This window comes from Nilaparvata lugens, unplaced genomic scaffold, assembly GCF_014356525.2.
Source record: "Nilaparvata lugens isolate BPH unplaced genomic scaffold, ASM1435652v1 scaffold2917, whole genome shotgun sequence".
Lineage (NCBI taxonomy): Eukaryota > Metazoa > Arthropoda > Insecta > Hemiptera > Delphacidae > Nilaparvata > Nilaparvata lugens.
In genome coordinates this window covers 19,618-44,661 of record NW_024090362.1, presented here as the reverse complement: position 1 = coordinate 44,661, position 25,044 = coordinate 19,618, and the positions used below count along the sequence as shown (strand labels likewise).

Below are 25,044 nucleotides of genomic sequence, written 5' to 3'. Positions count from 1 at the left end.
TGTTTCAAATTTGGCATACAGGATGATATACACATATTTAACATACTGTTAAAGTTTCATCAAAATATAATGATGTTTAGGGGTGGTAGGGGTAAAAAACCCTATTGACCAGCATAAAAAGTGATTGACCGGGTATTTCTAATTGTCCGATTCGTTTCAAATTTGGCATACAGGATGATATACACATATTAAACATAGTGTTAAAGTTTCATCAAAATATAATGATGTTTAGGGGTGGTTAGGGGTAAAAAACCCTATTGACCAGCATAAAAAGTGATTGACCGGGTATTTCTCATTGTCCGATTCGTTTCAAATTTGGCATACAGGATGATATACACATACTAAACATACTGTTGAAGTTTCATCCAAATATAATGATTTTTAGGGACAAGAATAATGTATAGAAGGTTGCCTTGATCCCTTAAGACGCGTGGAGAAAGCAGCCGGCTGTGGTGTTACGTCATGCTGCGACCTCTCAGCCCGGTTTAACACGGATTCAAACGTAAAAATGCCTATCTTTGAGCCCCTATAGCAAATTTACCATCAACACTACATAGAAGTGAATGACATAAAAATGTTCAGCATTCTATTCTTTTTGAAACAATATCAAAACAAATTTTCAATAAAAATCCTATAAATTTTACTGGCGAGTCTAAAACAAATCGTTTGAGTACATGATTCGTTTCAATACATACTATTTCAAATGAGCTTTTTGTACTTTCTGTTACTTTTTCTTGCGTCGTTGTAGTTTTTCCTCTTCTTCAGATTCTCATTGAGAAATTTCGTCCTCATGAAGGTCCATTGTTTGTGAAAAGATCTAACAGCTTCTTCGGGAATTTCAGGATATTTCTCTGATGATATTAACGTCATTTTATCAACAACGATAATTCGAATCCTTCAAAGGTTTCCTAACATTATCACAGAAATAACCAATCTAAATCTGCCCTAAGAATGTATTATCATCATTCAAACATTATATAGATCTTTATTTATCCTAATTATGGACAAAAATCACAACTTTCAATGCTGTTATTTCATCAAGAAATAGAGTGCATTTCACTACCGTACTGTAGGGTTGTTTAAACATTTTATGAGAAACTAACAATGGTATTTATATTTATAATTAGTTAAAGAATATTTGAATTATAATTAAGATCTATTGTTGCTTTATACAAGTGTTCTTTGCAATGTTTTTTGCCATGAAAATTAAGTATCCCATGGACACATTGAAATGAAAAATAGCATTCTGCTTTAAATAATTGATGGAAAAAGTGGGTCTTCAGGACCCAGGCTCACGACGAACGCCAGAGAAATTTAGGGTCACGACTAGAAGGTTAATGAAATAAGCTTATTAATAAGTTTAACAACAGCATACCTTTCTCCTGGCATTATAAACGATAATTCATATTTTGAAAAATACCGAAAATGAAGCTGGAAACCTACCATCAAACAATTTCAATCACACACATTACTCGGAATAACCGCACAGAATAAGCACAGAACTCACTTATTAATCAGGAAGTAGTCTACATTAGGACTACTTCATTAACTGGTATGATTAATATTAATAACAGTCATCAATAAAAAATACTAAAAATCGTCAATAATAATACTGCATTGAGTTGAAACAAAAACACTACGGTATAAAAGTGCTATGTGTTGGCACTATGCTTTCCAGTAGACAACTGACATAATTTTATTAGTAACAAGACAGTTCAACGATCTATAAATAGCTTGTAACAATGGTGATCAGTTTAATGAATTCCCTAAATTGATTCTAGGTATTTGTCAATGAGTATAGTCCTAAACAAATAATCATTATTATACAGAATAATGCTTGCTACTACCCAGCATTCGGGGCGCTGATACTATTTACTTTCACAAACGATTGTCAAATAAAAACAATCATTTCTAAACATAATTAGATGACCAGCGTAGAATTATATTTGTTTTCTTTATTTTGTCATATTATTGTTCAAAATGAGTCCAAAACAAAAAAGTTACCAGCCTTTTCACTGATGAATCGGATTTACGGATTGAATAATATAGTGATAGATTCAAGTTTTTTCTATACTTTTGGAAATTAGTTAATGTATTCAAATTACATATTGATGTAAAACTAGTTTCTTTCTGAATTGAATCGCATATTCATAATTTTTATCAATACAGCGGTTTTCATGTGAGGAATTGATATTTGACGCGGTGTTTTGTAAGTAATTCATATGGGAAGCCGGCGTTTGCCGGCCGGGAGGTCGCAGTCTGACGCAGGCTCATGCCATCTCATGCGCGTACGTAAACGCGATCGAGGCAACCTGCTATATCCTTGGTTTAGGGGTGTTTAGGCGTTAAAAACCCTATTGACCAGCATAAAAAGTGATTGACCGGGTATTTCTAATTGTCCGATTCGTTTCAAATTTTGCATGCAGGATGATTCACACCTACTCAACATGCTGTTGAAATTTCATCGAAATATAATGATGTTTAGGGGTGGTTAGGGGTAAAAAACCTATTGACCAGCATAAAAAGTGATTGACCGGGTATTTCTAATTGTCTGATATGTTTCAAATTTGGCATACAGGATGATTTACACATATTAAACATACTGTTAAAGTTTCATCAAAATATAATGATGTTTAGGGGTGGTAGGGGGTTAAAACCCTATTGACCAGCATAAAAAGTGATTGACCGGGTATTTCTAATTGTCTGATATGTTTCAAATTTGGCATACAGGATAATTTACACATATTAAACATACTGTTGATATTTCATCAAAATATAATGATGTTTAGGGGTGGTTAGGGGTTAAAAACCCTATTGACCAGCATAAAAAGTGATTGACCGGGTATTTCTAAGGTTATCTGGAGACTTTTATAATAATCAATTGGAAGTGGAGTGATGTAATTTTATTTATTTTAGTCAATACTCTTGTAGTGCCCACTCCACTCTGCATTTTTCAATTTGCATGAATTCTCATTTGATTCCCATCACACTTCATCCAGGCTTTGGACAGAGAAGACAAACAAAACTCCACACAATAACAATACTTCACTATCACACCCTCTCTCACACACACATTCACCTTCTCTCTTACTGGCCACCCTTGGTACAAAGTGGCAACAGTGTTGGTAGAGACGGGTGGTGGTGTGAAGAGCAAGCTTTGACCTTGAGGGACTCATTTTCATTTGGCCAACTGTACCAGGAATGTATAATAGGAATGTCAGGATGACACTTGTCTCCTAATGCGATACAAATCAGAGAGACGTGAATTCCCAGAGAAAAGATAAGGTATGCATATTGTTCCAAAAAACATGTTTTGAAAACGACCCTTTTCAAAGAAGGAATCAGAAAATAGAAGTGAATTAAATAATAGATTTCTGCGAACCTGCCTTTCACAAACGAGCCTAGAATTTAAAGGAGTAGTCCTTTCTCCCTAGACAATCATACACTTTCATGTTTGTTTTTGTGAGTGTGAGAAGTGAAAACGATTACCAATACAAAACCATCAAACATTCTGGAGGTTGTTGTTTCCAAAACATAATCAGCTTCAACAGAATGTATTTCGAATAATATGAATAGCTATTGGTATAGAAAAGGCTATTGTTATTGTAGTAACATACTGGCTCCTCTATTCAAAAAATTCCAGATACTTGCATGCTTTGAAAAGCCTGTTGACTTACAAAACAAAGAGGCCTAGAGTAGAAGGGTGAAAGTGTGTGAGTATTTAGAAATGAGTATTGTGTTGAATTTGTATTGACTAGGTTATCCTGGAACGTGCGACCTTATTGAACTATTTTTTCTTTTTTCCTCTTCTTTTTCTTCTTTTCCATCTCCCCCTTTTTCTTCTTTTCTCTTTCTTTCCTCTCTCTTTCTCTTCCTCTTTATCCTACCCTCCCAAATCTCTCTCTTAATTGACAATGAAAAATATAATATTTGTTTCAAAACAGCTGATCATCATATCATAAGTTGAAATGAGAAAATTTCCAGCTCACCGATCACTATGGCTAGAATTGAAACATAATCCATCAGCTATGGGCATGTGGGTAGACGGGTTTTCAATAAACGTTCAAAGCTCTGGATATATATAATTATTTATGTTGGTGAGGCGTAGAAAAAAGCTTCTAATACATTTTGTGTGGGGAGCAAATTAAACTGAGTGTTGGATATCCAGTCATGATTAATTTGACAATAGAAAAATATGAAAAAAATACGTACTTTTGGAAAAAACAAAAAAAAATTGAAATACACTTTTTATAGTTGTAAGTTATTTCTGTTTAAATTTCTCACTTGCTAATGATAGTATACGATTTATTGAATTAATTTCTTGATATATACAAGTATGGAGTACAAACTAAATCTTCTTACATTGATAATCAGCGTTTTGCTCCTCTATGTCTCTACATAAGGCTAGTTTCACTCTCTTTCGGTTCGTTTCGTTTTCGATTCATTTTCGGAAAATTCCGATAAGTGTGAAATGGTAATTCGGTTTGAATTCCGTACCGAATAGAAACCGCATAGAACCGAACGCCCACTTGACTCTAATAAATTCCATCAGGTTTCAATTCGTTGCTAGCGAGAGGCTACTTTCACACATTTTCGGTTCGGTTCGTTTCGTTTTCGGCAAATTCCAATAAGTGTGAAACGGTAATTCGGTTTGAATTCGGTAACGAATAGCAACCGCATAGCACCGAACGCCCCCTCGACACGAATAGGTTTCATCATATTCGAATTCGTTGCTAGGGAAACAGGAAAAACAAAGCCTTTTACACACGCTTGCTTTTTGGGTTTTATTTTAACCTGATATATCGTTATTATCTGTTTCAAATTTTCCAAGTCAAAATAATAATTATGGTTAATTCATTTCTGTTAGTTCACAGAAACATTTTTTTTTCAATGAATAGTTTGCTATAAAAATATGAAAGATATAAATTAAAACTTGATGAGAATTTTTTTCCCACGAATATTACATGATTTCATCAATGGAGAGAAGAGATAAAGTTTTTTATACCATGTGTCAAAACAAGGAACAAATTTTCAATTAAAAAAAAAATCTCTCTGAACTTCCAAAATTAACACAATCAAAATAAACTACGAGTATTTATAAATAATTCACATTTTTAATTAACTTTAGAATTTTGTTGTTCAAGAAATAACATCTTACAATTTGACACCAACTGTTATATTAAAATATACCAGCATGAACTGTGAAAATCCAAACACAGCTGTGTTTGAGAAGAAAATACCTAATTAGAACCGTACGAATTAAAACCTGACATGTATGAAAGCCTCATTCGTTTTCGGTAACGAGCCGAACCGAACCGAAAATGAACCGAACCGAATGAAACCGAAAGAGTGTGAAGCTAGCCTAAGTAAGATCATTGTCCCATCAAAATCCATATCAGATTCATCTTTCAAAGAATCAAAGATTTCATCATCATTCAGTTTAGTAATAATACAAATGAGAAATAAGAGTTTGCAATATTACATAAGTATAACTAATTACTATTTATATATAACACATGAATTTCAACATAAAGAGGAGAAACCCATTATTTTTCCACAGTTTCTAGTATTTTACACACATCGTGCGCACAATTATGGATCACACCTGCTGATCAGTAAAGAACATTGGAATGATGCCAGGAAAAAGATGAAGGGAGTGTTGAACGGGAGATCTCTCAAACACACACACACAAAGAAACACACACATACACACACACAGTTTTCGATGAAAATTCAATTTTCCGGGTCGCCATTTGAATTTGGTTGTGATCTAGCTATGGATTTTCACTTAATTTGACGAGCTGAACAAAAAAGCTTGTTATAAATTTTTTGTGGGAAACAAGTTTAAATGTGTCCCAAATATTTGGGGGAGAACAGGGGTGGCGGGGGACAAAATTTGGAAGTTCTGGAGGTTTTCCCGTAGCCTCCAGTGTAGTATGCAACAGATTTAGTGTTCAGTTTTCACAGTGAACTCATAGTTTTGGCTGAGAATTTTTGGTATTTGGGAAAACTTCAAATTTTCGATAAAAACTAAATCTTCTGGGTCGCTATTTGAATTTGGTTGAAATTTAACTTTGGCTTACACTTAACTTGGCGAGCTGAACAAAAAAGCTTGTAATAGATTTTTCATGGGAAACAAATTTGAATTTGACCCAAATATTTGGAGAAGCACAGGGGTGTCGGGCGCAAAATTTGGAAGTTCTGGAGGTTTTCCCGTAGCCTCCAGTGTAGTATGCAACAGATTTGGTGTTCAGTTTCCACAGTGAACTGATAGTTTTGGCTGAAAATTTTTGGTATTTGGGAAAACTCCAAATTTTCGATGAAAATTCAATTTTCCGGGTCGTCATTTGAATTTGGTTGAAATTTAGCTCTGGTTCTACACTTAGCTTGGCGAGCTGAACAAAAAAGCTTGTTATAATTTTTTTGTGGGAAACAAATTTAAATGTGTCCCAAATATTTGGGGGAGAACAGGGGTGGCGGGGGGCAAAATTTGGAAGTTCTGGAGGTTTTCCCGTAGCCTCCAGTGTATTATGCATCAGTTTTCACAGTGAACTCATAGTTTTGGCTGAGAATTTTTGGTATTTGGGAGAACTTCAAATTTTCGATGAAAACTCAAATTCCCTCATGATGAATTCGACTCATGATGCATGATTTTGAACCGCCCTGACAAGCAGAGAAGAATGAGCTGTAAAATGAGACCCCATCATTGTGTCAAAAGCTATGTGTGTTTGAAAATGTGATCCTTGAGATGTCCTTATGCGAACCTCTCTACTAAATTAAGAGCATCTAAAGGGTGATTCTCATAGAACATAATCCAATGAACTTTTATCATGATGCAAAATCTTAATAAGATGACAATGGATAATTCATTATTAAGAATTTCATTACCTAAAAAAGGCAAAAACATATTTTTGTGTCAGGATTTGGCGGAAATAGCTAAAAACTGGAAAATGAACCGAAAATAAGAGCTTTTGGGCCATCATGTATCCAACACAAGGAAATTTTGCATGAGATAATATTGGCTCTGGACTTCTTTTATGTATCCAAACAATATATTGAAAAATCAGAACTACAATATAAAATGCAAGCACACCCCCTTTTTCATGTATATATTACCTGGACTTGAGTAACTGTAAATTTTTCAAACACCAATCGAACCGATCCCCCCCCCTGGATCCGCGCCAGCAAACGTGCACATCATCCCCTTCAATTTGGCGTATTCAACTTGATGATTGATTCAGTGGTTACTGACATCTCAGGGTTGAACTATGCATTTTAAATAGATATGCGAGAATCACTTTGAATCGTACTCCACCTTTTTCCGCTGATCAAACGAACAGAAGGAATATTAGATTCTTGGAAGATACATAAATTGCTCCAGATTCCAATTTCTGTATGATTTTGCTAATGCTTCACTCTTCAGTGTGGAATTTTCATTGAGAAGACTAATCGTATAGGTAATAAATGACGAGATTGAAGAAATAATTGAGAAATGAATGTGTGAAGCATTAATAAAAGAATATGATGGATTATCTTTAAAAACCAGTATTTTCAAAAATGGTTCAACTTCAAAGCAGAGGAAAAGATTAGTACATTTTTCGTAAACTGCATATCAACAAAACACATTCCGAGCACATTTATTCAATACGGTACCTTAGTCAGAAAAATTTATTCATTGGGAGCCGTGATATGCTCAGACTGTTTACCACCGATCACTTTTGAAACTCGTCTCATTTCAAAGTCATGCAGATTAGCACATTTTTTATAAACTGTGTTTTTCAAATACCCTGACATTTGAGATAATAATATTGACCCTCTCCAAAGTTATGAGAGGAGGAAATGGTTGAAATACAAATTTCATCTCATTGACCATGAAAAACCGATTGACCAGGCACTTCTAATTATCTGATTTTATTGAAATAACACATAGATATTTTCAAACTACTTGTTCAAATATACTGTGAATTTGAGATGAGAATATCGACCCACTCTAAACTTATGAGAGGAGGAATGAGTAGTCAAAGTACTAGTTTCGTCACATTGACCAGGAAAAAACCGATTGACCGGGCACTTCTAATCATTAGGTTCTATTGAAATTACACATCGATTTTTGTAAAGTGTCTGTTCAAATACTCTGACAATTTGAGATGATAATATTGTCCCTTTCCAAAGTTATGAGGGGAGAAAATTATTAAAGTGCTGATTTCGTGACATTGACCAGGAAAATCATTGCAGTTTAATCAATGTTCGTTGAAGTTTATTTTCGTGACTCCCTCTTATGTATTTGAACTCTTATCTTAATGAACTTTTCGTTGGTCCCTCGAGTGAAAAATATAAAAAGTCAACTGTGTGTAAAATTCATCAAATAACATCTCTGATCACGTATTGAAGATTCTTTAGAGACATTCATGATTTTTGTTAAATTTTTCTGCAACCACTACAATCATTATTATCATATTTCAGTTTTTTTTGGCTTATCATCAATTCCAAATACAACTCAAATTAAAGCAGTCCGTATTTTGTTTGTTGAAGTGTCGAGAAATATCGTTTAATCCTGTTGGCGCCATCTTGAAACCCAACTATTGAAAAAGTTAGCTTCTTTTGAATATCCATATGTGGACTGTTGATTCTTTAGTATATGCAAAGGACAGTTTCGTGAAAGGATTCAATAGAAAAATGCTGGCCTTGCTGGCATTGATATATTATATGACAAAGGGTATATTTTGGCTTGGGTGTCTTCGAGTGTGCGTGAGAAAGGTACTAGGACCATAAACAGAAAAGAACATTGTAATAAGATGGCAAAGGTTGACATCTATATTGAATAGATGACAGTAACATATTAACGTCAAATTAGTGACGGGTTTAACGATATTCACTAAAATTCTTAGAGCAAGGTCAAGCACGTACGAAATCCTTTTTTAATGGAACCAAGTCTGTGGGAGTCATTATCCGTATTCTAGGAAGGGCTGTTGAAACGCATAGAACTGTACAATAGCACCTCGAAACTGAATACAATGCGCCCATTCTTTGAGGGGCATAAACCTTTTTTCGGCAAAAACGTTATAGGCCTATATTGATGTTATATATAATCCCTTCTAAATACATTGTGTTTATTAATTGATTATATTTTCATGTACCAATATCCTATTATACTAGTAGTTCTGTGAACAGTAGACCTCGCGCAGTTATAAACCACAGTCTACTCTTATACTGTCCATCAAAGGAAATCCTGTCTGTGTGTCTTGTCGGCGAGATATCGGTGTGAAAACGGCTAATGGCTGTTAGAGTTGGTGTATGAAATATGCTAACATCAAAATCGAATATCCTTCAAGACATACTGACAACAGAGGTTCTTATCAGTGAATTCAAGTACAAACATCATAAACAATGGAATGATAGGACTGTAATCAATGGGTTTGGAAGATATCCAAAACTAGAGTGTCAAAATGTAATAGAGAATCTTTCTAGTCAATTACAAGTATATTTGGATATTCTATTATTCTAATCCTATTATATAAGACAATCGTTGATTATTTATATTTTGTATACCTATTTGTTTTGGATATCTTTCATTCATGTACGCTAGACAATAATATTATAAGCTATCTGCAGATTAAAAGTGTATAGTCATACAATGTTGATTCCATAGTTTCTATGAAGAGAACATAATTTGGCGTATTCTAGGGCAAACCAAACAACCTATTTATAAAATATCGTTTTTCCACTTGTTCAAACTTTCTGTATGCCCATACCGGTACTTGAGCACCATAGCACATGATTGATCTTGAAACGAACTTGAAGCTAGTGTCACCTTCTCATCACTGACCACATACTTCCATGCCACATTCAAACCTCTCTTTGCGCACTTTAGTTTATTGACCAAATGCGGAGTGATTAATAGTGATTGCGATTCCGGGATTATATCTAACAGAGAATCAAACTCCCTCCATTATTTTTTAATATCAGTGAAATGTATTAATCATGATAAAATATAATGTAACAGTAATGAAGAGTTACATTTTTTATCCATCTCTTCAGTTGTTTTAATTATTGTATTAGATTGCCTTTTTTTACTGAATAGCTGATTATGATATTTCAAGTTTACTATCAATTCTGCGATCATTAATTCGCAAGTATTCATGAGTTTTTATACTTTATTCCTTTTTAGTTTTTTATTTGTATGCGTTTGTACAACCGAGCGAAGTATGATCCCTAATGTTTGCCAGTACCGTAAGTTATTTTGAGGGTGAAATAATTCAAATCTGCATAAACATTATTTATTTTTGAGGTAGCTTCAAATTTCGTCAAATGCTGTTCAATATTTGACAATTCAAATCTAAATTTTAAGTCTTGTCAAATAATGAAGGAGAATGAGAAATTGGTATTGTCAAATAATGAAGGAGAAGGAGAAATTAGTGAAAGAGCAGAGCTTGAACACGTTCAATGGTCTTGAGAATAACGAAAGAGAATAGTCGATGGGCGTGGGTCAACCCCAAATTAGCCAATGAGGAGCCGCATGGGTGCCACATAAGTGGGGAGAAGTGGACGACAAGTTTTCTTTGTAACCTCAAGGACATCAGATGCCTCAGTTGAAATTGAAGTTCAGCAGTTGCGATACAAGGACAGCTCTAAGCAACACTTCATCTCGGTACGTTCATCCAAGCATCAAGCATCATCTCAAGCATCCACTACGGCAGATCTCGAAATTTACAAAGGTATGATACTATTTGACAAATTTACTTTTTTTATTCGTCACCAATTATAGCATTATTCTACACTAGTAGCTCTGTGAGCAGTAGACCCTCTCAGTTTTCTCATCCACAAGTATCTGGTGTCACCTGTTCTAGTTGATTCAGTTGAATCATAATTTACTCTTAGAAACTGTTATTTGATTTCAAAAAATTACTTATGTTAACATACTTAGTTCACGTTTGAATTTGTATCCCATATGGTAAATTTATCCTGTTCCGTGATAATCTTTCCATCCGATGAAAATATTTCTCAAATATTATTGAAAATTAATCTTTATCAATCGAAAATATTATATTTTCTTCAGCATTATTCACTCCATTTGATCATTTTTTATTTTATTTTCAATCACCTATGAAATTTGTTTTTAAAATGTGAGAATGTTAAAAAAAAACCTTAAAAAAAAGCAAAAAAGATCATACACATAGTGATATCGGAGTATGGAGGAAATTCCTTTTCCTTTCATATTATCCTTAATATGAAACATTTTTAAAAAAACTTGTATGTATACATCGACGCGCAGTTAGAAAAGGAATATTCCTGCCAAATCTCATAGAAATCTATCAACGGGTTTGACCGTAAATGCGTTACATACATACATACAGGCAAAAGAAAATCAGAGTTAAAACATAGACCTCACTTCGTTCGGTCAAATATTAAAAACATCTTTTTCACATTAAATATTGAACTAATTGAGTTGGTAATCAGAATAATGCATTGATGAACAAAATACTTACTAAGGGCCGGTTTCCGAGCTCGGCATTTAGCCAAGTTCTAGACTTCAAACAGCTGGAGTCAGAAAATTGGCTTTCTGAAACGGGGCGTAGTCGCAGTAATAATGGTAATCTTTATTTTCTTATTTCTATAATTGGAAACGTTTTTCCTTGACGAGATGAAACATTCCCGAATAATTCAAAACAGCTTAAACTTTAAACTATTTTCTCTTTATTTCATTTTGTGTTAAATTTTCTAGTTTTTTCTGAATTTAATTTTTACGTGGACTACGACTACGCCCCGTTTCGGAAAGCCAATCTTCTGACTCCAGCTTTTTGAAGTCTAGAACTTAGCTAAATCTCGAGCTCGGAAACCGGCCCTTAGAGTACTTAGAATACTAATACTAGAGCTGCAATCAGCTGTACAACTGCTGTAAAATCAGGCCTGCAATTGTTGAATTTTGGATCAGGGAACTGCGGGAAATTAGTAAGAAGAACTCTTTGTATTTTGCCAGCATGCTTCCAGTTCATTTAAATCAGAGTTAAAACATAGACCTCACTTATATTAGGCTACTTCCCGTTATAGATTTGTAGTGTATCTGAAGTTCAATTTGTTTTCAAGTATTGACTAGGTGATTTCTATTTTAGATTAGTTGTTTCCAATTTGATTATTAATTTAAAATGATTTGATGAAGAAATAAATTTTACAACATAAAGTGAGCTATGCAATATGGTTTTATTTATCTAAGGCCCAAATTGAATAGGAGTACCAGAGTAACTTATGCATGGTGTTTCAAAAAGTTAGGATGGCTATGCATTTTCATATTTCTAATGTGTCATTTTAAGGTGAAATAGAATAATACATTTTTACTTTCCTTGCCCTATTACCATAGGTAAGGAAAGTATTGCTTTCCGAAAAAAATTGAGGAACCCCAGTTTCCAAATTTCTATACGTTTCAAGGTCTCCTGAGTCCATAAATCTGGTGTGGCTCACTCACACAACTTTCCTTGCCAATATAAAAATTGAACACCTGACGCTAGTGTTCACGCGCATCTCAAGTCTGCTATTCTAAGATCTGAGCCAGCTGGTGACAGGACTATAACGCTGGAAACACGAGATCTGCTATGCCTTTATAGTAAATGATTTAATAGAATCAACAGTAGCCAACAGTTTGCAATTGAATAATCACATTTTCTCGAATTTCGAGCTTATTTCCATTTTCAGGTGAAAATGTTACTAAACATAAATTATTGAGATTTTCAAGCTCAATCCTTTCCACTTGAAATTATTTGTTCAAATTGTATTTGAAGACTGATAATTGGGAATCTAAAATCAAACTTTGCATAGATAGGGCGAAGCTCCTGAAATTTTCACAGATATGGGACTTGTGGCATTTGATAGAGCTTATCAATGACTATTTCCGATTTTCTCGAAAACTGCTCCAACGATTTCGATCAAATTTATACCTGAAAAAGTCATTGATAAGCTCTATCAACTGCCGCGAGTCCCATATCTGTAAAAATTTCAGGAGCCCCGCCCCATCTATGCAAAGTTTGATTTTAGATTCTCAATTATCAGGCTTCAGATGCAATTTAAACAAAAAATTTCAAGCGGGAAAGATTGAGCATAAAAATCTCTACAGTTAATGTTTAGTAACATTTTCACTTGAAATTAAAAATAAGCTCCAAGTTCGAGAAAATAAGATTATTCAATTAGCAAACTGTTGGCAACACTTGCCATTCTATTGAATCATTCACTATGAAGAGATAGCAGAATTCATGTGTCTGTAGCGTTATTGTACGGTCACCAGATGGCTTAGATCTTTGAATAGTAGACTTGAGATTCGCATGAACAATAGCGTCAGTTGATCAATTTTCATAACGGCAAGGAAAGTTGTGTGAGTGCGCCACACCAGATTTTTATCTTTTCCCTTGGCTTTTCAGTAATCTACCATTTTGTTTGTCAACTACTATTTGATAGCATCAACATCAACCATTTTTATCCACTTCAAAATTATTACCAATCTATTATCAAAAGTTAATATACTGTCAATCCAGTATTTCAAGTTGACGAAACCTGTATAAAAATGCACAGCCAGCCAAACCTTTTTGCAACACTCTGTACACCGTACATGTCTCGTGACTCTCTGAGAGTACTTTTAGGTATTGTAGTTCTAATCGAAAAAAAAGAAATGTACCTATAAAAATTTCCAGAAATGCTTTGTTACCGAGATAAAGATGGCGGAAGATTGCACCATTTTCTTCAAATTTATAATTACGTAATTTTGTGGGGGCTTGATTATGGTACTAAAATGATCAATCCCTATGTAAAAGCATAGTATTGCATAGCTATGTCAAATGAAACAAGCTACAAGCTTTTAACTTGAATGTTTGTTGAGATGGTGGGGAAAATATGCTAAAACTGATTTTTCTACCAAGGAGGTACATGACTTGAATATTTCAAAGATAGAATGATATTTTAATCCAGTAGAACTTTTTAAAAATGCTATTTTGGTGATAAAATGTTCAGTCACTTGACTGTATAAAACTCATCCAAATCTCATATAAATCTGGTATATTATACACATTGATTTTTCCAATACGCTATTTTTGTCTGCTTTGACCACTTTTAATCATTATTTCTTAGGTTTTGATGAGTTTTAGACAATCAGGTGACAAAACATTCTATTTTCAGAATGAAATTCCCTAGAAATTCTATTGATTCACAATACAGGTTTATCATTCAAATATTCAAGTTATATCCCTTTTAAGTTGAAAACTTACGTTATCCCTTTTACGTTTCAGCATATTTTGCCCATTATCTCAATAACCATTCAAGTTACAAACCTGTAACCTGTTTCATATTGGATTCCTCAACTGATTCTACATAGGGATTAAACATTTTAGTACCCTCGTTTAACCCTTACAAAATTATATAATTATAAATTTGGAGAAAAAGGTGCAATATTCCGCCATCTTGATCTCGGTAACAAAGAATTTCTGAAAGTTTGTGGGTACTTGTCTGTTTGTTTCAATGAGTAGGTACTATAAAACCTTGTAGTATTCTCAGAGATTTACAAGGCACTCTGTAGTATACAATACAGAAACTGTCCCAACAAGGTTGTTACAGCCGTCAATCGTAAATTCTAAATCTCATTTCTGACAACTATGACCATGTAAAAATGATCTAGTTTTGTTTTTTATTTAAGATGTATGTATTTCTCGATGCTTTTTGAATGCGCCTACCTCTTGTCAATGAATACTCAATAACTGAAAAAACAATAATATATTCTGTGTAAAATAAGTTGAGACTTGGCTCTCCATCGGAAGAAATTACATGGTTTCCAAATCGTGTAAAATTGCAACTTTTTCAAATTTCCAGTTTAACGTCAGATTTTAAAGTAGAATATCATCCCCAATATGCCAGTAGTGCTAAAAAAGTTCCAGGGTTGAAGGATTAGAAGGGAATTGAACTTGTTTTATGAAATTGGAAACATCGCGATTATTTGTTTTTCTCTTGAATACCTCTTCTCTCAAAATCATGGGGCGTTGTTATGCGTAGGAATTTAACATCAAATTAGCAATACTGTCATTTATTGTAAATTAGTGTATAAGCCAGTATATTGTAACATCCTGAGACATACAAACGGGCGACTGTAGAAGCAACATTCGTCCAAATTTCCTTGCTACTATTTGCTACTGCTTTGTAGTGGGATTCACTTTAAACTGTCAGCATTAGTTGGAAGGGAACAGCGTTGATGCTATTCAGAAGTATGCTGACACACAACCAAGCTACTCTATGGTGACGTTCATCTTGAACTGTCAGCATTAATTGAACGGAAACAGCATTGATATCATCCACGAGGTATGCTGACACTCAACCAAGCTGCTCTATAGTGAGATTCAGTCTAAATGTCAGCATTAGTTTAACGTGACAAGCTCTGATGTTATTTACAAGGTACCTGACACACAACCAAGCAGCTTTACAGTGAGACAGTGTCAGCATTAGTTGAAGGTGAAACATCGATGCTATTCACTAGCAATACTGACTGCTGAAAGTGAACTACCTAATAGAGTACCTGACTCGGTCAGCATTGACTGAATGGGAAGCATTGATGTTATTCATAAGGAATGCTGACAGCTCAAAGTGAATCTTCTCACAGTGTCTAGCACTCAAAACTTTCCAGCAGGGCTATTAACATTTTTAGGCCAGTCCCTAAACCTACAACAATCAATTAGTTACGGAAGCCTGTAACTGTGAATAGATTTTTCATTAGGGGAGAGCTCTTTTACGAAAGATTCACAATTTCGCTCTTCCACTCCCTCTAACACTCTCACTCTTCACACTCACACAAACACACATACCTTCTTCAGAGATGTTGTACTTCTAGCCAAACCTATTTTTCATAGGAACGGCTAATGGATTCTGAAGTTACCAGGCTATCCTGCCGAGCCTTTTAATGAATATGTTTGTCAATGTTGAGACATTTCGAGCAGAAAACATGACATTTTCGACATGCTAGAAACTTTTTTATTTCAAAAGATAAAGTGGTGGTGAAAGCGAGAAAATCTCTCAGAAGTAATTGAAATTATTTTTACAGTTGTCAAAAGTAGTCGGAAGAACGTATTTTGGCCTCTTAGGAGTTTCAATGTCAACAATAGCGGCTGAATGGTGTGCCACCATTTGATATCAATAGCTGGGACCAACAAAAACAATACAGAACGCTTGAAAAATTCAGTGACTGCAAATCACATGATTATAAATAGTGGAAATGACAACCTCGCCTTGATTAATCCAAACAATGTTGCATTGCAGCCTTTCTGTATGAAATCAGCTGCTCGAGTTAGAAATAATTTCAGTCAAATATGTTCTAAATTGTCAGCCTTCAGCATACAATTCAGTACCACTACAGTACCTCCGTAAACAGGGGATAGTACACAATGCCAACCATGCAGGCGCTCTTCTAACTTCAGATTTTCTTGGAGACCAAAATACAATCTTCCGATTACTTTTGACAATAAATTGGAAGAATTATTTCAATTATTTTTGAGAAACTTTTACCCTCTCAACACCCTTATCTTTTGAAACAAAAAAGTTTTTAGCATGTCAAGTTTCATGTATTCTGCTCGAATTGTCTCGTCATCAACAAACATCATTAATTGAAAAATAACTATAGGTCGTATAAGAATGATTCAGATGCCAATAGAAAGGAGACATTCTCCCCGTTAATTTGATATTAAATTCTCACGCATTACACGCCCTATGATTCTAAGAGAAGTGGTATTGAAAAAAACAAATAATTTCGATGTTTCTAATTTTATTAAAAATGTTGAAGTTCCTTTTAATACTTCGACCCTGGAACTTTTTTAGCACTACTGGCATTTCGGGGATGATATTCTACATCCAATTCCAACGTTAAATTGGAAATTTGAAAAAGTTGCAATTTTACACAATTTGGCAACCTTGTGGATGGCAACCCAGATGGAGAGCCCAGTATCAACGTATTTTACACTTATAGACTATAATTCTATATTTGAGGACATTATTGAAAAGAGCAGAAAATTTTACAATGATTCATTGTGTTTTTATGTGAAAATAGATCATGAAGTATTATAAATTTGTGGTCAGTATAATAAAAATTGTGATTGTTCAAGTTTGACCCGAAAAAATTCAAACAGACTAGATCAAATCCATCGAGTAAGAAATTCAATAGAAACAGTAAGAAGTTTTCCATTGCAGTGGCTTGGAGACACTTGAAAAAATTCTGAAAATAAGATTTTCCAACTTTTAAGGTACCAATTGTAACTTGATCATTTAAATGATAAAATGGTATTCTAGATCCACTTGTAGAAAATTTCATTCTGAAATTATAAAGGTTTAAATTGAGCTATTGGTTGACAAGAGATGTTATTCATATCAAGAATTAAATTGTCTACAAGTTCTATAAATGTTAAATGGGTGCTGGTTTACCAATAATCAAATAATCAAGTTTATATCCATTTAAAGCTGAAAAATCGCGTTATTCAGCAATTATCTCAATAATCACAAAAAATTATAAACTTTTAACCGGTTTCATAATGGGATTTTCATATAATTTGAAATAGGAAAACTCATTTCAGTAGCCTTGTCAAGCCCCCACAAAATTAGAAAAATATAATTTGAAGAAAAGGGTGCAATATTTACTGTACCGTACTGTTTGTAGCCTATTGTTTAATAATGCAGTACAATTTGCATATTAATACTAAAAATCAAATTAAATTTTATAAGTCATTTGGCAATCGAAATTGTACCATCGATGTATCGAGGAATGAAGTGAACTTTGATTGATGCTTGTTGCCTAAATAACCCCTTATATCAATAATTATGAATACAAGGTCATACAATAATACGCAGAAACTATATCCACCTCGTAGTAATCACTATCAAGTCGAGTTCCTATTAGCTTTATCAGCTACTGTAGTCTGTGGTACACTAAAATTATCTTTGCTGTCAGGCACGCTTTCGAAATTAAGGAACTTCTTCTATCTTCTATTGATTTTTAAGTAACTATTCAGTTGAAAGTATTCAGTTCTTGAGTCGATTGGGTGTTAGGTGTAGTGTGGGTATTTTTAGTGTCCAAAAAATTACATATAAGGTAGTAGTGTGCAAACAGGCTCTCTCTTACCCACTTTCACTTTCCCTCCCTCATCCTAGCCCTCTCGCACGCTCCCTTCCACTCTCATTCATCCCTCTTTCTATCCCACCCCTTTTCACTCTCGCGCACCCTCTCTCACCCAACCTCAACTTAGAGTTATTGAGTATTCTATGGTAGGAAGTAGGCATTTTCCTGAAAGTCAGTATTCTCATAGTGAACTATATATTTTTACAGATCCCTATGAGCTTAACATGGATTCCATCATATCCACAGTTTTTTGAAGGCGCACCATGACTCTCAATTCACCGTATTCAGTTAGAAGACATTGGCTCACACCAGTAGACTATTATAACATTTTAGCAAATGCTACTAAAGAGGACTCAATTAGTGTACCACCAGTGAAGCCACAGCCTGGTGAACTGTATGTTTATTATAATGATGAGAATAATGAAGATTGGAAAAGCGACCAATACAGATGGAAGCAGACAGGGACAAAGTCGCTCCCCAACAATAACCCCCTTGTGACTTGCCATTACTACGTCTGTTCTGAGTTAGATGTTAAACTACATCGCAGAGCATTCATAATTTTCGATGACCGTGTGAAATATGCTAAAATAACTGTTATTCACTATGTAGGAGAGAATTCACCACAAAAGAGTTCCGTTCATGGTAACTCGGTGAAAAACAGGAGACCTCATGTGATGACTGCAAAATCGCAGTTGCTGCTGCAAAAGGAGGCTCTAAAGGAAAAGCCTAAGCAGGCATATCGCCAACTAGCTTGCGAAAATGTACATCCTTCACTTGCGCCGGTGTTCACACCTAAAAATCCCAAACAGGTCGCCAATAGTATTGAACATGAAAAAAGGAGAAAACTACCCTCTCACGACGATATAGTTGGGATCTACTCAATCCATTTAGAATTAGATGGGTTTGTGAAAAAATTAGAACTAATCCCAAATTTTATCCTAGTTTTATCAAGCGACAGTATGGTCGATCTTTGTGTTGAAAAATTATTGTTCTTCTATGATACTACATTCGATCTAGGAGATTTTTATGTGTCTGTTCTTGTTTACAAGAATACTGACTTCGAAAGTGAAGCAATAATACCGCTAGCTTACTTGGTACACGACCGGAAATTTACTGATGTGCATTCTGCCTTTTTCGCGAAAATGAAAGATATAATGCCACACATTGTCGGGAAAATAATAATAACCGATCGCGAGGAGGGAATAAGAAAGGCGATTGCGACAGTGTTGCCGACAAACCAACATTTATTTTGTTGGAATCACATCCGACAATATGTAAGTATAATTGGAATGTGCTAGCATATCCAAAAATACTTACACATTCTCAGACCTATTTCACTCTGGACGGAACTCAACGTCTATAGTTACCATGAAACTGTCTTAAGAAGATACGATTTCCGCTCACATTTAATTGCCATGAACGAGAATTAAAACTTCTGATGTTATTCTCATTCAAAACCGCTGAATATTCTTTCGGCAACTTGATAGTATGTTTAAAGTCTGCTTCACTATCAATATCGATAATTTTAAGGTGAATTTCACCATTATCGGCAAATGTTACCTCTGTTACCACAAACCAATCATAGGCATAAAATTCAAAACCCCAATTAACTACAGGATTTGCTTCTATAGAGAACTCATTGAAACTTGTGCAGTCAAAATAGTTAGACATCATGTTGACAGTTCACCTCTTTAGAGTAAAGTGATGTGTGCATTCGCTCGCGTGTGCCTCATCTAGTCACATCTGCTCTGCCCCCTGTGAGGTCCCTTTCTAACCCCGATAACTCCTGCATCGAAAACCGTTACATGAAAAAAATGTCTAAATCGATTTATGTGTCAAGTGTTTAGTCGTTAAAGTTACTTCACACAACCTTTAAAAGATTTATTGATATACTCAAAAATGTCAATCACGGTGGTCTAGACTGAAATTTGAAACTATAGGTGTTGAAGTTCACTCACTCAACCTTTAAAAGATTTATCGATATACTCAAAAATGTCAATCACGGTGGTCTAGACTGAAATTTGAAACTATAGGTCTGTACTTCTCTCACATCCTTTAAAAGATTTATCGATATACTCAAAAATGTCTAGACTGAAACTATAGGTTTTGTCTCTCACACGTGTGTTTATACAATCAATCACACTCGTCTAGACTGAAACGTTCACTCTCTCACACTCAACTCAAGATTTTATGTTTTCGGCGCCAATATAAAGTCTTTATATTTGACCAAATCCATTTTTTCTGTAATAATTTGCACTACCTGATGTTCGTTAAGGTTATGATCCTTTGCCTCAATCCAATTCATATGGAAACTTACCTCGGCATATTTTGATACAATGTCAAATGTGATTCTGTGGATAAATAGACTTAGGTACTCAATGAATGGGGCCGAACATTGCAGTCTCATGACAGTACCTTCTTCCGAATTTTTAATTGCCTCAGCTATTTCATCACGAACGCTTTCACAGCGTCTGCCTTCTCGTTTTTCTTAATAAAATCTCCAATATCATTTTTAGTTGCATACTTTTCTGCAATTTGATTAATCAGAATAGCAATAGCATCTTTTGTAATAAACTGCTCAATACCCTCCATAATATTAGCTTTTATTGCACTCGCCATTTCAGATAATCGTTTTTCAAACTCTTCCTTTGTTAATGAAGAACTAATCAATTTCTGCAAAGTAGATTCTAAATATTGCTTATCAATTCCCGATGGGTGTGTTTCATTTACTTTAGTAAAAATTTCTGTACTAAGTTGTTTCAATTTAGTATTGAGATAGTTTCTGTCCAGCACCTCCAAATTCTTAATTTTATCTGATACGGCTTTTAATTTTTCATCTAAATAAGCCTTATCAACTTTATCGTTGTTAATACTGAGCAACTGAGATGAAAAGCTGTCTGTTAAAGTTTTCACTTCTCCTAAAGCACTCTCTAGAGTTTGAGTTCTCTCTCCAATAGCTTTATCGATATTAGCACTGAAATTTTGTAACGTACTTAGAATATGTTCTCTTTCAATTATGCTCACTCCAATATTCTTTGTATTTTCCGAAACGAGTTTGGTTATTTGCGAATCTAAATAAAATTTCACAGCTTCACTGATTCCTTGTTGATTTATCGATTCGATTATCTTCTGTGTTATCGAGTCAATATCACACGTAAGATTAGCAAGAGCTCCGCTAGCACTACCCGTATCAATTCGTCCGAATCGATGTAGAGTCATCGTGACACTAAACAATTAATTTTGCTTCTTTTAGCTCTTCAATTATACTCGCGATTTCCACATCATGCCCACTGTTCCCACTAGCTTTTGAGGAATAGAGTAAATTTAATCTTTCCACTAATTCGTCAAAATTATCAAAGTATTGATAAATTCTATCATGAGAATTATTTTTTGCAAATTTCAATAAACCCCAACCCTTCTTTTTACTAATTTTTTTACTGGGAAATAACTTTTGAATCATTTGCGATTTAATTCCCTGATTTCGTTTAACATAGCCTCTTCGATCTAAATGTATACCTGTAAGTGTTAAGATTTTTTTATACTTATCCAGATCTCTCTCATTATAAAGATTTGAGTTGGTCTCGCACTGAATAATAACTCAAGTAGACCGTGTGTTAATCGAAATCTTTCATTATTAATATCTATATAACCATCAACAAATATTACTTGCTGATTTCCAATATAATACACATCATCTTTAGAATTATATGAAATTCCATAACTGATTGAATTATTCTGTTTTTCCGCATGAAACGTTTTTAGATATTGTGACAGCACATCGTCGTTTCTGCTAGAACCAAGTAAACTGTTTTCAAATTTAGTCGAGCTTAAAAAATTGTCTGCTGAACTCTCATAACTCTGTTCAATATTTCCTCGAACTGATTAGAAATGGTATTATGAGATATTATCGTTTGAAGTATTCAATCATGCATAAATGTCACCAATATTATTTGAAGTGCTTGGAATGCAAAGGAAATATTATTTGAACCGAATAGAAATTGATGCTAAGGAAATATTATTTGAACTGCTTAGATATTATTATTTAAAGTAGCCACTCATGCAACATTGTTACCAATATTATTTGAAGTGCTTGGAATGCAAAGGAAATATTATTTGAACCGAATAGAAATTGATGCTAAGGAAATATTATTTGAACTGCTTAGATATTATTGTTAAAAGTACTCGATCATGCAACATTGTTACCAATATTATTTGAAGTGCTTGGAATGCAAAGGAAATATTATTTGAACCGAATAGAAATTGATGCTAAGGAAATATTATTTGAACTGCTTAGATATTATTATTTAAAGTAGCCACTCATGCAACATTGTTACCAATATTATTTGAAGTGCTTGGAATGCAAAGGAAATATTATTTGAACCGAATAGAAATTGATGCTAAGGAAATATTATTTGAACTGCTTAGATATTATTATTTAAAGTAGCCAATCATGCAACATTGTTACCAATATTATTTGAAGTGCTTGGAATGTAAAGGAAATATTATTTGAACCGAATAGAAATTGATGCTAAGGAAATATTATTTGAACTGCTTAGATATTATTGTTAAAAGTACTCGATCATGCAACATTGTTATTTCAATAACTGATATTACTCACTTTATGCAGAGAATTCGATGATAATCTGATGTAGAGATCTGAAACAAATAAGACACTAATCAAATATTTTTCAACAGAAACGTGTGGTGGATGAGGACTCCTCACTCATACCATTAATAAAGGAGGTGGAGGCTGAATTGGACTTTGTACAACTCGTCAACAAACCTCTACCCAAGCCATGGGTGCCGCTGCGAGAGTTGGAGGAGGATCAACCATACCGCATCGTCGCGGTGAGGGAGCACACAAACCAGCACGGGCGACGTATAATTTTAAAAATAATCAATGCAGGAAGCAAATGCGAGGTGTATCTGCCTCAAAGATTCGCTTCCTGCATTGATGCGGGAAAAATACGCCATTTCAACGAAACTTGTAAAAATTATGTGTTAGTAGTAACACATAAGTGTCCAAATTGGACAGATATAAAAATTGTTAAAGCTTAACAATTTTTATATCTGTATACAATTCGTTCACTTTTGTGTTACGAATTGTATAGATGTATGTGAATAGTTGAATAGTTGAATAAAATGTTTGCATATTTGATAAAAAATTGTTTTCAATTCTTACCTGTTGTTGATGTTGATAAGTTCGTAATGAATATCACACAGAAGAAGAAGAAATGCTTCAGCTGCTCTGTTGTGAATGATATTTAAATAAGGTGAGCACGTCTTTTATAGTTTGTTGTGAGCATGCTCAGTAGACTTACCGCTAGAGGCACACAGCTGTGCAGGCAAGCGCTGCCAGCTTCTTGCCCCCTCCTACATTAGCACGCGCTCCCACAGATGTGGGTGGCCCAGCATCATTTCTTCCCTTTTCAAATCACATTCACCTTTCAGATTTGAAATAATATTCTTATCATTCAAGCAATGTATCATAGCAATATGGATTCACTTCAATCTGACAGTATAGCATTAGATGTAGAAATATGAATTCACTTCCAACTCAATGGTTGAACATTAAACCAAATCAAGTTGATGTATTGATTAATTAATTAACCTCAGTTAATGTTCAACCATTGAGTTGAAAGGTAATGAAAAATGGTATGTAGGAGAAAAAAGCAGAGTTCGAGGAAACGGGGTAAAGGAATCTTGAGTTCAGCAGCAAGAGTTTTTAAAGGTGTGACAGGTTTTGCAGGTAATGTAACATCAACTATTCTAAATAAGGTAATTGATAACCTTGGGGAAGAATATCATATTCCCGGATACGAGTTCTGCGGACCAGGAACAAAGGTTAATGAAAGGTTAAAGAGAGGTGATCAAGGTATAAATTTGTTAGATAAAGCTTGCAAGGCCCACAATATAGCCTATACTCAAAATAGTGATAATAAAACTCGGGCGGTAGCTGACAGAGCTCTAGCGAACGCTGCATGGGACATTTTCAAAAATCCTCAAACACCCCTTGCCGAGAAAGCGCTTAGCTATCTTGTTACAAACGTTATGAAAGCTAAAGCGGCGTTTGGTGGGACTTTGAGAAAGAAGAAGAAGAAGAAGGGGGAGAGGAGAAGTTATAGTAACGATATTAGACGCAAAGCTATAGCTCAGTTGAAAAAGCATATTGCAGGAAAAGGATATTTTTTGAAGCCTTTTCCTAAAAGTGGTGGCAGACTTCTACCCCCACCCCCACCAGCATCATATGGAGTGAGTTTATTCCCTCAAGTTAAGAAACGTAGAACAACAAAGAAGAGTAGGAAGAAGAAGAAGAAGACATGAATATTGAAGGAGAATTGAGTAATTATGATTTGATTGATTGGTCCAAATTATTACAGATTCGGTTAAGAGGCATATATATGCTAGATGCATTACCCAAAAAAATTCTAAAAAACGAGAATGCCATTGTGAATTTAGCAAGGGAAAGTGAGGATGGGACACATTGGGTAGCATATAAGAAAATTGGTTCTAATGTTTGGTATTTTGATCCAATTGGAAATTTACAACCTCCATACAAATTGGACAAATATTGGAAAAAAGAAAATGGAGTAAATATATTTTATAATGTAGAGCATATGCAACCATTAAATAGCGATTTTTGTGGTCATCTTACATTATTGTTTCTTGCAAATCAGTTGTAATTAAGTGTTTGTGGTGAACACACAAGATGGTGGTTATTACATTACAATCTAACACAAGTGATCTCTATGAACATTTACAAGAAATTATAGAATTGGATAAAAATCGTGAATGGGAAATTGGATTGATCAATTTTTCCAGTTACAATAGTATTGCAAACATTAACAAAGGAACAAATTCCAGCTTCAAATATGGTGATAGATTAATCGAGTTGGATACTGGTGCATATGAAGTTGAGG

The 25,044-nt window shown here is 34.4% G+C and overlaps 1 protein-coding gene across 1 annotated transcript; it reads left to right on the top strand.

Annotated features, from left to right (window-relative positions):
* The first annotated feature begins 10,546 nt into the window (after positions 1-10,546).
* LOC120355576 lies at positions 10,547-23,289 on the top strand. Its single transcript, XM_039444136.1, has 2 exons — positions 10,547-10,715; positions 22,820-23,289. Exons 1-2 carry the CDS (start codon positions 10,581-10,583, stop codon positions 23,180-23,182), a joined length of 498 nt encoding a protein of 165 aa, XP_039300070.1. The 5' UTR covers positions 10,547-10,580; the 3' UTR covers positions 23,183-23,289.
* Positions 23,290-25,044: the final 1,755 nt, after the last annotated feature.

Coding starts and splice junctions, on each gene's coding strand:
- LOC120355576 (XM_039444136.1), top strand. CDS start 10,581: ATGCCTCAGTTGAAATTGAAGTTCAGCAGTTGCGATACAAGGACAGCT. Junction 10,716..22,819: donor AGATCTCGAAATTTACAAAG/GTATGATACTAT, acceptor ATTTTTCAACAG/AAACGTGTGGTGGATGAGGA.